Raw genomic sequence first — 12193 nt, forward strand, 5'->3', positions numbered from 1 at the left:
AAATTAAAGTCCCCCACAACAACTACCCTGTTGCTTTCGCTCCTATCCAGAATCATCTTTGCAATCCTTTCCTCTACATCTCTGGAACTTTTCAGAGGCCTATAGAAAACCCCGAACAGGGTGACCTCTCCTTTCCTGTTTCTAACCTCAGCCTATACTACCTCAGTAGACGAGTCCTCATCAAACGTCCTTTCTGCCACCGTAATACTGTCCTTGACTAACAATGCCACCCCTCCCCCTCTTTTACCACCTTCCCTGAGTTTACTGAAATATCTAAACCCCGGCACCTGCAACAACCATTCCTGTCCCTGCTCTATCCATGTCTCCGAAATGGCCACAAAATCGAAGTCCCAGGTTCACCCACCTTATTCTGGATGCTCCTGGCATTGAAGACACACTTTAAACCACCTTCCTGCCTGCCGGTACACTCCTGCAACTTTGAAACATTACTCATGACCTCACTACTCTCAACCTCCTGTATACTGGAGCTACAATTCAGGTTCCCAAGCCCCTGCTGAACTAGTTTAATCCCTCCCGAAGAGCATTAGCAAATTTCCCCCCCAGGATATTGGTACCCCTCTGGTCCAGGTGTAGACCATCCCGTTTGTAGAGGTCCCACCGACCCCAGAATGAGCCCCAATTATCCAGAAATCTGAAACCCTCCCTCCTGCACCATCCCTGTAGCCACGTGTTCAACTCCTCTCTCTCCCTATTCCTCATGTCGCTAGCACATGGCATGGGTAACAACCCAGAGATAATAACTCTTTGTCCTAGATCTAAGTTTCCACCCTAGCTCCCCGAATTCCTGCCTTACATCCCTAGCCCTACCTATGTCGTTGGTGCTGCTCCCCCCTCCCCCTTAAGGATCCCAAAAACATGATCCGAGACATCACGGACCCTGGCACCTGGGAGGCAACACACCAACCGCGAGTCTCTCTCGTTCCCACAGAATCTCCTATCTGGCCCCCTAACTATGGAGTCCCCAATGACTAATGCTCTCCTCCTCTCCCCCCTTCCCTTCTGAGTAACAGGGTCAGACTCTGTGCCAGAGACCTGTACCCCTTGGCTTACCCCTGGTAAGTTCCCCCCCCCCCCCAAACAGTATCCAAAGCGGTATACTTGTTACTAAGGGGAACGACCACAGGGGATCCCCTGTACAGACTGGGCAACGACGGCACCTTTTCTCCCCTGAAGGACATCAGTGAACCAGATGGAGTTTTCAAAAAAAAACAATTCTCTAGTCATTGGCAAATAGTACGAAGTCTTACAACACCAGGTTAAAGTCCAACAGGTTTGTTTCGATGTCACTAGCTTTCGGAGCGCTGCTCCTTCCTCAGGTGAATGAAGAGGTCTGTTCCAGAAACACATATATAGACAAATTCAAAGATGCCAAACAATGCTTGGAATGCGAGCATTAGCAGGTGATTAAATCTTTACAGATCCAGGCCTCAACCGGGACCTGGGATTCATGTCGCATTACATTCATCCCCCACCATCTGGCCTGCGAAATCCTACCAACTGTCCTGGCTTGAGACAATTCACACCTCTTTAACCTGGGGTTACCCCATCTCTGGATCTGTAAAGATTTAATCACCTGCTAATGCTCGCATTCCAAGCATTGTTTGGCATCTTTGAATTTGTCTATATATGTGTTTCTGGAACAGACCTCTTCATTCACCTGAGGAAGGAGCAGCGCTCCGAAAGCTAGTGACATCGAAACAAACCTGTTGGACTTTAACCTGGTGTTGTAAGACTTCGTACTGTGCTCACCCCAGTCCAACGCCGGCATCTCCACATCATTGGCAAATAGGGTTAAGGAAAATCCCACAGCTTTTTACACGTACATAAAAAGCAAGAGGGTAGCCAGGGAAAGGGTTGGCCCACTAAAGGATAGGCAAGGGAATCTATGTGTGGAGCTAGAGGAAATGGGCGAGGTACTAAATGAATACTTTGCATCAGTATTCACCAAAGAGAAGGAATTGGTAGATGTTGAGTCTGGAGAAGGGCGTGTAGATAGCCTGGGTCACATTGAGATCCAAAAAGACGAGGTTTTGGGCGCCTTGAAAAATATTAAGGTAGATAAGTCCCCAGGGCCTGATGGGATCTACCCCAGAATACTGAAGGAGGCTGGAGAGGAAATTGCTGAGGCCTTGACAGAAATCTTTGGATCCTCACTGAGTGCTGAATTTGGTGCATTTGAGTGCGATAGAGAGAGTTTGGTGACCGAGGGAGTATAAGGATTCATTTTTATCTCAAGTTTAGTCTTTCTTTTATTTAGTTAATTAACTTAAAAGTTGCTGTTTGGTTTAGAAGAAGGTGAATTTTCAATGAGCTTTAAACCGGATTCTACTTGTAGGCACTTGCAGCTGGAGCTTGTTAATTAGTTAATTGGATTAGGCCAGGTTTTCAGAGGCTAGATTCACAGTATAAAAGTGATCCCCTACAGTGCAGACTTTGTTTGCACTGAGTGCTGAATTTGGTGCATTTGAGTGCGATAGTGAGAGTTTGGTGACCGAGGGAGTGCTGAATTTGGTGCATTTGAGTGCGATAGTGAGAGTTTGGTGACCGAGGGAGTTAGGTGAGGAGGGAGTAAGGTGCTCCTTTCATTTTGTTTCCGACATTTCCGCAAAGAGTGCTAAGAGAGCCAGGAGTTTACAGGAAGTGTAGCTGACTGGGAGCAGAGTCGGAGGGCGGAGTTAGTCCACACAGCAGCTATTTTCTGTAAGGGAAGAGGGGATGGAGGCTAGGCCAGTTACATGCTCCTCCTGTAGGATGTGGGTGGTGAGGGATACCACCGGTGTCCCCACTGACTATACCTGCGGTAAGTGCACCCAACTTCAGCTCCTCAAAGACCGTGTTAGGGAACTGGAGCTGAAGCTGGATGAACTTCGGATCATCCGGGAGGCAGAGGGGGTGATTGAGAAGAGTTACAAGGAGGTAACCACACCCAAGGTACAGGACAAGAATAGCTGGGTTACAGTCAGGGGGAAAAAAACAAACAGGCAGAAAGTGCAGGGATCCCTCGTGGCCGTTCCCCTTCAAAACAAGTATACCGTTTTGGATGCTGTTGGGGGGGGGGATGACCTACCGGGGGAAGGCCCTAGCGGCCAGGTCTCTGGCACTGAGTCTGGCTCTGGGGCTCAGAAGGGAAGGGGGGAGAATAGAAAAGCAATAGTTGTAGGAGATTCAATGGTTAGGGGAATAGATAGGAGATTCTGTGGTCGCGAGCGAGACTCCCGGAAGGTATGTTGCCTCCCGGGTGCCAGGGATGTCTCGGATCGTGTCTTCAGGATCCTTAAGGGGGAGGGGGGAGCAGCCAGAAGTCGTGGTGCACATTGGTACCAACGACGTAGGTAGGAAAAGGGGTCTGGAGGTAATAAACAAGTTTAGGGAGTTAGGCTGGAAGTTAAAAGCCAGGACAGACAGAGTTGTCATCTCTGGTTTGTTGCCGGTGCCACGTGATAGCGAGGCTAGGAATAGGGAGAGCTGCAGGAATGGTGTCGGAGGGAGGGCTTCAGGTATTTGGATAATTGGAGCGCATTCTGGGGAAGGTGGGACCTGTACAAGCAGGACGGGTTGCATCTGAACCAGAGGGGCACCAATATCCTGGGAGGGAGGTTTTCTAGTACTCTTCGGGAGGGTTTAAACTAATTTGGCAGGGGAATGGGAACCGGATTTGTAGTCCAGCAACTAAGGTAGCCGATATTCAGGACGCCAAAGCATGTAATGAGGCAGTGGGGAAGGGAACACTGACAAAGGAAAGTATTTGCAGGCACGGAGATGGGTTGAAGTGTGTATACTTCAACGCAAGAAGCATCAGGAATAAGGTGGGTGAACTTAAGGCATGGATCGGTACTTGGGACTACGATGTGGTGGCCATCACGGAAACTTGGATAGAAGAGGGGCAGAAATGGTTGTTGGAGGTCCCTGGTTATAGATGTTTCAATAAGATTAGGGAGGGTGGTAAAAGAGGTGGGGGGTGGCATTATTAATTAGAGATAGTATAACAGCTGCAGAAAGGCAGTTCGAGGAGTATCACCCTATTGAGGTAGTATGGGTTGAAGTCAGAAATAGGAAAGGAGCAGTCACCTTGTTAGAAGTTTTCTATAGGCCCCCCAATAGTAACAGAGATGTGGAGGAACAGATTGGGAAACAGATTTTGGAAAGGTGCAGAAGTCATAGGGTAGTAGTCATGGGCGACTTTAACTTCCCAAATATTGAGTGGAAACTCCTTAGATCAAATAGTTTGGATGGGGTGGTGTTTGTGCAGTGTGTCCAGGATGCTTTTCTAACACAGTATGTAGATTGTCCGACCAGAGGAGGGGCAATATTGGATTTAGTACTGGGTAATGAACCAGGGCAAGTGATAGATTTGTTAGTGGGGGAGCATTTCGGAGATAGTGACCACAATTCTGTGACTTTCACTTTAGTAATGGAGAGGGATAGGTACGTGCAACAGGGCAAGGTTTACAATTGGGGGAAGGGTAAATACGATGTTGTCAGACAAGAATTGAAGTGCATAAGTTGGGAACATAGGCTGGCAGGGAAGGACACAAGTGAAATGTGGAACTTGTTCAAGGAACAGGTGCTACGTGTCCTTGATATGTATGTCCCTGTCAGGCAGGGAAGAGATGGTCGAGTGAGGGAACCATGGTTGACAAGAGAGGTTGGATGTCTTGTTAAGAGGAAAAAGGTGACTTATGTAAGGCTGAGGAAACAAGGTTCAGACAGGGCATTGGAGGGATACAAGATAGCCAGGAGGGAACTGAAGAAAGGGATTAGGAGAGCTAAGAGAGGGCATGAACAATCTTTGGCGGGTAGGATCAAGGAAAACCCCAAGGCCTTTTACACATATGTGAGAAATATGAGAATGACTAGAGCGAGGGTAGGTCCGATCAAGGACAGTAGCGGGAGATTGTGTATTGAGTCTGAAGAGATAGGAGAGGTCTTGAATGAGTATTTTTCTTCTGTATTTACAAATGAGAGGGGCGATATTGTTGGAGAGGACAGTGTGAAACAGATTGGTAAGCTCGAGGAAATACTTGTCAGGAAGGAAGATGTGTTGGGCATTTTGAAAAACTTGAGGATAGACAAGTCCCCCGGGCCTGACGGGATATATCCAAGGATTCTATGGGAAGCAAGAGATGAAATTGCAGAGCCATTGGCAATGATCTTTTCGTCCTCACTGTCAACAGGGGTGGTACCAGGGGATTGGAGTGTGGCGAATGTCGTGCCCCTGTTCAAAAAAGGAACTAGGGATAACCCTGGGAATTACAGGCCAGTTAGTCTTACTTCGGTGGTAGGCAAAGTAATGGAAAGGGTACTGAAGGATAGGATTTCTGAGCATCTGGAAAGACACTGCTTGATTAGGGATAGTCAGCACGGATTTGTGAGGGGTAGGTCTTGCCTTACAAATCTTATTGAATTCTTTGAGGAGGTGACCAAGCATGTGGATGAAGGTAAAGCAGTGGATGTAGTGTACATGGATTTAGTAAGGGATTTGATAAAGTTCCCCATGGTAGGCTTATGCAGAAAGTAAGGAGGCATGGGATAGTGGGAAATTTGGCCAGTTGGATAACTAACTGGCTAACCGATAGAAGTCAGAGAGTGGTGGTGGATGGCAAATATTCAGCCTGGATCCCAGTTACCAGTGGCGTACCACAGGGATCAGTTCTGGGTCCTCTGCTGTTTGTGATTTTCATTAATGACTTGGATGAGGGAGTTGAAGGGTGGGTCAGTAAATTTGCAGACGATACGAAGATTGGTGGAGTTGTGCTGTGAAGCCACTTATGCTACCATGCTGCTCTAGGAAGGGGAGGAAAAGAACAAAAGGGAAGTCTGTGATGGGGTGGAAGGCAGAAGAGATTAATTTAGAAAAGGAAAGATGATGCAAGGAGACAAGGAGACAAACAAACGCTGGGTCAAGAAAAGAGGAGATTCATTATCAGAACCTGCTGCAGAAAAAAAACAGGAGTCACGATTCGGAAATTGTTTAATTCATTCCATGATTCTATAATGTAACATTGAATCTATAAAGCCGTAAAGTATCCCAATGCAGAGGTGCCACCGCTCATTCAGTTTCATTAGCATATTATAGGAAGGTCAAAGTGGAGAATTAAAACGAGAAGCAAGCGAAAGCGGAGGATCATTACTGTGCAATCCCGCAAAGTGCACACCCAGTCTGTGTTTGAATCATAATCATAGAATTTACAGTGCAGGAGACCATTCCGCCCATCGAGTCTGCACCAGCTCTTACAAAGAGCACCCTACTGAAGCCCACGTGTTTGGTCTCCCCAGTGTAGAAGGGGCAGCATTGTGAGCAGCGAATATACCAGCAAGCTGGAAGGAACTCAATGCTACACCTGGCAGCAGGCTTTGGGGCTCAGACAGTGAGAAGGGCATGTGTTGTGCATCTCCTGTGCATCAAAAGGTGCCACAGGAAAGAGATGGTGCGATGGGAGCGACTGAGGAGTGAATCAGGGTATCAGAGTTCACAGTTTCAGGGCAGCACAGTGGTGAGCACAGCTGCCTCACAGCGCCAAGGACCCGGGTTTCATTCCCGTCTTGGGTCACTGTCTGTGCGGAGTCTGCACGTTCTCCCCGTGTCTGCGTGGGTTTCCTCCGGGCGCTCCGGTTTCCTCCCACAGTCCAAAGCTGTGCAGGTTAGGTGGGGCTACAGTGATTGGCTGAGGTAGAGTGCTTTTTTTGGCGGGTTGATGCAGACTCAATGGGCCGAATGGCCTCCTTCTCTTTGCTGGTTTTATGAAGGGACGTTGTGTTTAGTTGTAGCATACGACTAGAGAGGAGATATGGCAGACATTAGACAACAATACAGACCTTGGTGGCGCTGACCCGGCCGCCGCTGACCCTGGCGGCGCTCACCCAAGGCGGCGCTGACTCAAGGCGGCGCTGACTCAAGGCGGCGCTGACTCAAGGCGGCGCTGACCCAAGGCGGCGCTGACCCAAGGCGGCGCTGACTCAAGGCGGCGCTGACCCAAGGCGGCGCTGACCCAAGGCGGCGCTGACCCAAGGCGGCGCTGACCCCGGCGGTGCTGACCCCGCTGGTGCTGACCCCGCTGGTGCTGACCCCGCTGGCGCTGACCCCGGCGGCGCTGACCCCGGCGGCGCTGACCCCGGCGGCGCTGACCCCGGCGGCGCTGACCCCGGCGGCGCTGACCCCGGCGGCGCTGACCCCGGCGGCGCTGACCCCGCTGGTGCTGACCCCGCTGGTGCTGACCCCACTGGTGCTGACCCCACTGGTGCTGACCCCACTGGTGCTGACCCCGGCGGCGCTGACCCCGGCGGCGCTGACCCCGGCGGCGCTGACCCCGGCGGTGCTGACCCCGCTGGTGCTGACCCCGGCGGTGCTGACCCCGGCGGCGCTGACCCCGGCGGTGCTGACCCCGCTGGTGCTGACCCCGGCGGTGCTGACCCCGGCGGCGCTGACCCCGGCGGTGCTGACCCCGCTGGTGCTGACCCCGGCGGTGCTGACCCCGCTGGTGCTGACCCCGGCGGCGCTGACCCCGCTGGTGCTGACCTTGTTCTGATGAAATATTGAACTGAAACATTAATTGTTTCTCTCTCAGTATTGAACATTTCCAGTTGCAATATCAGCAGAATCTTGTGTTTTTGTATTAGTTTTTCTGGTGGTTACATTTCCAAGGAATGAGAATACTCACAGGTCAGATCACTTTCAGGCCATGAAAACACCACGTGTAAGGGCTGGAAAACCAAGTCTAACGATGTGACAGAACCATCTAATCCCTTACCTGGTGACGGTTTCGATATAAAGTCAAAGTTGAGGATGTCAGGAATGCGAAGTGCCAGGAGATGAAGCATCACGCTCGCAAGATTACACCTGCACAGAGCAAGACGAGGAAAGGTTACAGAACTGGCTGAGGGTCAGCATCAAATGAAGCTGCATTACAACTGGTCAGAGTAAAGGGAAACTTTGATTCAACCATCAGCAACATTAACCCAAACAGTTTCTATCAGAGAGATGTGCAGAGTAAAATCACCTTTGTATCTCTGGGACCGTCATGTTGAGGAACTTCTCAAATTCTCCCTCAGTGTAGAGTCGGTAACAGATTCCTGCCTGCTCCCGTCCTGCTCGCCCTGCTCGCTGCCACGCCTGAGCTTTTGAAACATGCTGTACGGCAAGGACCTCCAATCCACTCTCTACAACACACCAACAGTTACAACAGCTCCACTTTATTTCAATCAGGTAGGTCAGCCTATTTCAGAATAAATTCTTCATCTGCACCAACACAGGGAAGGTGATGAACTCTACAGGAATTATACCTGGAGAGCGGCATGGTGGCGCAGTGGTTAGCACTGCTGCATCACAGCACCCAGGACCCAGGTTCGATCCTGGCCCCAGGTCACTGTCCGTGTGGAGTTTGCACATTCTCCCCGTGGCTGCGTGGGTCTCACCCCCACAACCCAAAGATGTGCAGGGTAGGTGGGTCGGTCATGCTAAAATTGCCCCTTAATTTTGGAAAAAAAATAATTGGATACTCTAAATTTATTTCAAAAAAGGAATTACACCTGAAATGCAAGGCTTAGATTACAAGGAGATTGAACATAAACTCGGGTTGTATGCCCAGGAATTTAAACAGTGAAGGAGTGATTTCATTAAAGCTTTCAAGATGGATAGAGAAAAGCTATTTTTGCTGGTTAAGGACATCGGACCAAGGGGCAAAGTCTTGGAAATCTGCGGCAGATCTTTCCGAAGTGAAATTGGCAAACAATTCTGCAAAGAGTGCTAAGTTTAGAACTCACTTTCACAAATAACAATTGATAATTGATTCCGCATCAGAGATTGATAAAGATGAGTGTCTGAAACTTGCTGCCAGGGGAGGTGGTGGAAGCAGATACGATAGCGGCGTTTAAAAGGCCTCTTGACAAACAGATGATGAAGATGGGAATAGAGGAATACAGAGCCGGAAGTGCAGAAGGTTTTAGTTTCGGCATCATGATCGGCACGGGCTTGGAGGCCGAAGGATCTGTTCTTTATTTGTTTGTATTGAAGAATATGGGGGAAAAGCAGTCATATTGTGTCGATAGCAGGTCAGCTATGATCATTCGAATGGGGAAACAAACTCAAAATGACAAAGCCTCCTGCTCCGATCTTCCTCCATCCTGCCCCATAACATAAATGCTCAAGCGCAGCTTCATCAGACAAAATGTGTTACCAAGCCACCAAAATAGTAATAGTCTGGTCAAAGAAGTAGGGTTAAGGAGGTTCTGAGGGGAAGAGAGACAGAGGGAAGGAATATAGTTGGGAATTCTACAGCGGTCTAAGCAGCTGACGGCTTAGCTGTAAATGGTGTATTGAGTCAGTTAATGTGCCAACAGCCACTGTTTTGCCACTTAAGCTGCCTATGTCCCATAGAATAGGGACAGAAGCACGGTGAAGATAAGTGGCGGGGAGCTAGGGGAATAGGGCAATGGGGAACTGAGGGTGGACAGCAGTGAGGGAGTGAGGAGAGGCAGACATAGATATCACCTACCAGGAGTGTAGCGTTTGGCTTTCACCATTCCTGTATCCACGACGTACTTGATGCCAGGAATTGTGACAGATGTTTCTGCAATGTTGGTGGAAAGAATCACCTTGCGACAGTCCTGCAGGAGATAGACCACATCACCACCAGGCACTGCATAGTCCTTCTTTTCAATCTCATTCTCTGCTTCTCAATTTTTACTAAAGCTCCTCAAAAAGGACAAGATTCATTTCATGGAATCCCTACAGTGCAGGAGGTCATTCGGCCCATCGAGTTTGCACCAACCCTCCGAAAGAACATCCCCCCAGGCCCATGTCCCCGCCCGATCCCCTGTAACCCCACCTAACCTGCACATTCCTGGACTGTGGGAAGAAACTGGAGCACCCGCAGGAACCCCACGCGGACACGGGGAAAACGTGCAGACTCCAAACAGCCAGTGACCCAAGGCTGGAAATGTGAACTTTCACAGTCAGTGTTTCACGTTGCTGTCCAACTGCACAGCCAGAATTGTTTTTGTATTTGTTCAAGTGTCACATTGAGGTCAGCATTTATTCCCCCATCACTAATCGCCTAGTGGTGGTGAGCCTCCATCTTGAACCACTGCGACCCATGTGGTTATTTTCTGTAGTCGTTAAGAGTCAAGCTCTGTGGCTCTGGTGTCATCGGAGGACCAGAATGGGCCACACTACGAGAAGGATGTGGAGGCTTTGGAGAGGGTGCAGAGGTTTACCAGGATGTTGTCTGGTCTGGAGGGTGTTAGCAATGTGGAGAGGCTGAATGGATTCGGGACTGTTTTCATTAGAAAGATGGAGGTTGAGGGGTGACCTGATAGAGGTCTACAAAATTATGAGGGACACGGATAAAGTGGATGGCCAGGCCAAGGGTGGTATCATGACCGTTACAGGCTTGGAGGGCCGAAGGACCTATTCCTGCGTTGAATTGTTCTTTATATCAGTGACCAGTGGTGGGTCCCCTATTGTTGATCGTTTATATAAATGATATAGATGTCTATGTGGTTGTGGTGGTTTTGGGGGGGGGGGGGGGGGGGCGACTGGCAGGATGGTTAACAGTGAGGCCGAGAGTCTTGGGTTACAGGAAGACAGGCGGGATGGTCAAATGGACAGAAATGTCTTTCGGGAACTTACCTTCACAGGAGCCCCAGGAGCAGTCAGGAATGCAGGGAGCAGTGTTCGGGGATGCAGGGAGCAGTGTTCGGGGATGCAGGGAGCAGTGTTCGGGGATGCAGGGAGCAGTGTTCGGGGATGCAGGGAGCAGTGTTCGGGGATGCAGGGAGCAGTGTTCGGGGATGCAGGGAGCAGTGTTCGGGGATGCAGGGAGCAGTGTTCGGGGATGCAGGGAGCAGTGTTCGGGGATGCAGGGAGCAGTGTTCGGGGATGCAGGGAGCAGTGTTCGGGGATGCAGGGAGCAGTGTTCGGGGATGCAGGGAGCAGTGTTCGGGGATGCAGGGAGCAGTGTTCGGGGATGCAGGGAGCAGTGTTCGGGGATGCAGGGAGCAGTGTTCGGGGATGCAGGGAGCAGTGTTCGGGGATGCAGGGAGCAGTGTTCGGGGATGCAGGGAGCAGTGTTCGGGGATGCAGGGAGCAGTGTTCGGGGATGCAGGGAGCAGTGTTCGGGGATGCAGGGAGCAGTGTTCGGGGATGCAGGGAGCAGTGTTCGGGGATGCAGGGAGCAGTGTTCGGGGATGCAGGGAGCAGTGTTCGGGGATGCAGGGAGCAGTGTTCGGGGATGCAGGGAGCAGTGTTCGGGGATGCAGGGAGCAGTGTTCGGGGATGCAGGGAGCAGTGTTCGGGGATGCAGGGAGCAGTGTTCGGGGATGCAGGGAGCAGTGTTCGGGGATGCAGGGAGCAGTGTTCGGGGATGCAGGGAGCAGTGTTCGGGGATGCAGGGAGCAGTGTTCGGGGATGCAGGGAGCAGTGTTCGGGGATGCAGGGAGCAGTGTTCGGGGATGCAGGGAGCAGTGTTCGGGGATGCAGGGAGCAGTGTTCGGGGATGCAGGGAGCAGTGTTCGGGGATGCAGGGAGCAGTGTTCGGGGATGCAGGGAGCAGTGTTCGGGGATGCAGGGAGCAGTGTTCGGGGATGCAGGGAGCAGTGTTCGGGGATGCAGGGAGCAGTGTTCGGGGATGCAGGGAGCAGTGTTCGGGGATGCAGGGAGCAGTGTTCGGGGATGCAGGGAGCAGTGTTCGGGGATGCAGGGAGCAGTGTTCGGGGATGCAGGGAGCAGTGTTCGGGGATGCAGGGAGCAGTGTTCGGGGATGCAGGGAGCAGTGTTCGGGGATGCAGGGAGCAGTGTTCGGGGATGCAGGGAGCAGTGTTCGGGGATGCAGGGAGCAGTGTTCGGGGATGCAGGGAGCAGTGTTCGGGGATGCAGGGAGCAGTGTTCGGGGATGCAGGGAGCAGTGTTCGGGGATGCAGGGAGCAGTGTTCGGGGATGCAGGGAGCAGTGTTCGGGGATGCAGGGAGCAGTGTTCGGGGATGCAGGGAGCAGTGTTCGGGGATGCAGGGAGCAGTGTTCGGGGATGCAGGGAGCAGTGTTCGGGGATGCAGGGAGCAGTGTTCGGGGATGCAGGGAGCAGTGTTCGGGGATGCAGGGAGCAGTGTTCGGGGATGCAGGGAGCAGTGTTCGGGGATGCAGGGAGCAGTGTTCGGGGATGCAGGGAGCAGTGTTCGG

The 12193-nt window shown here is 51.3% G+C and overlaps 1 protein-coding gene across 1 annotated transcript in view; it reads right to left on the bottom strand.

Annotated features, from left to right (window-relative positions):
- The window catches only part of dhx33 (DEAH (Asp-Glu-Ala-His) box polypeptide 33), a 159539-nt gene that overhangs the window by 27515 nt on the left and 119831 nt on the right, over positions 1–12193 (bottom strand). Inside the window, 3 exon segments of the mRNA XM_072492603.1 lie at positions 7770–7858; positions 8019–8178; positions 9513–9624. Of these exon segments, the coding sequence (XP_072348704.1) occupies positions 7770–7858; positions 8019–8178; positions 9513–9624 (361 nt within the window).

The sequence above is a fragment of the Scyliorhinus torazame genome, chromosome 30, assembly GCF_047496885.1.
Source record: "Scyliorhinus torazame isolate Kashiwa2021f chromosome 30, sScyTor2.1, whole genome shotgun sequence".
Classification (NCBI taxonomy): Eukaryota; Metazoa; Chordata; class Chondrichthyes; order Carcharhiniformes; family Scyliorhinidae; genus Scyliorhinus; species Scyliorhinus torazame.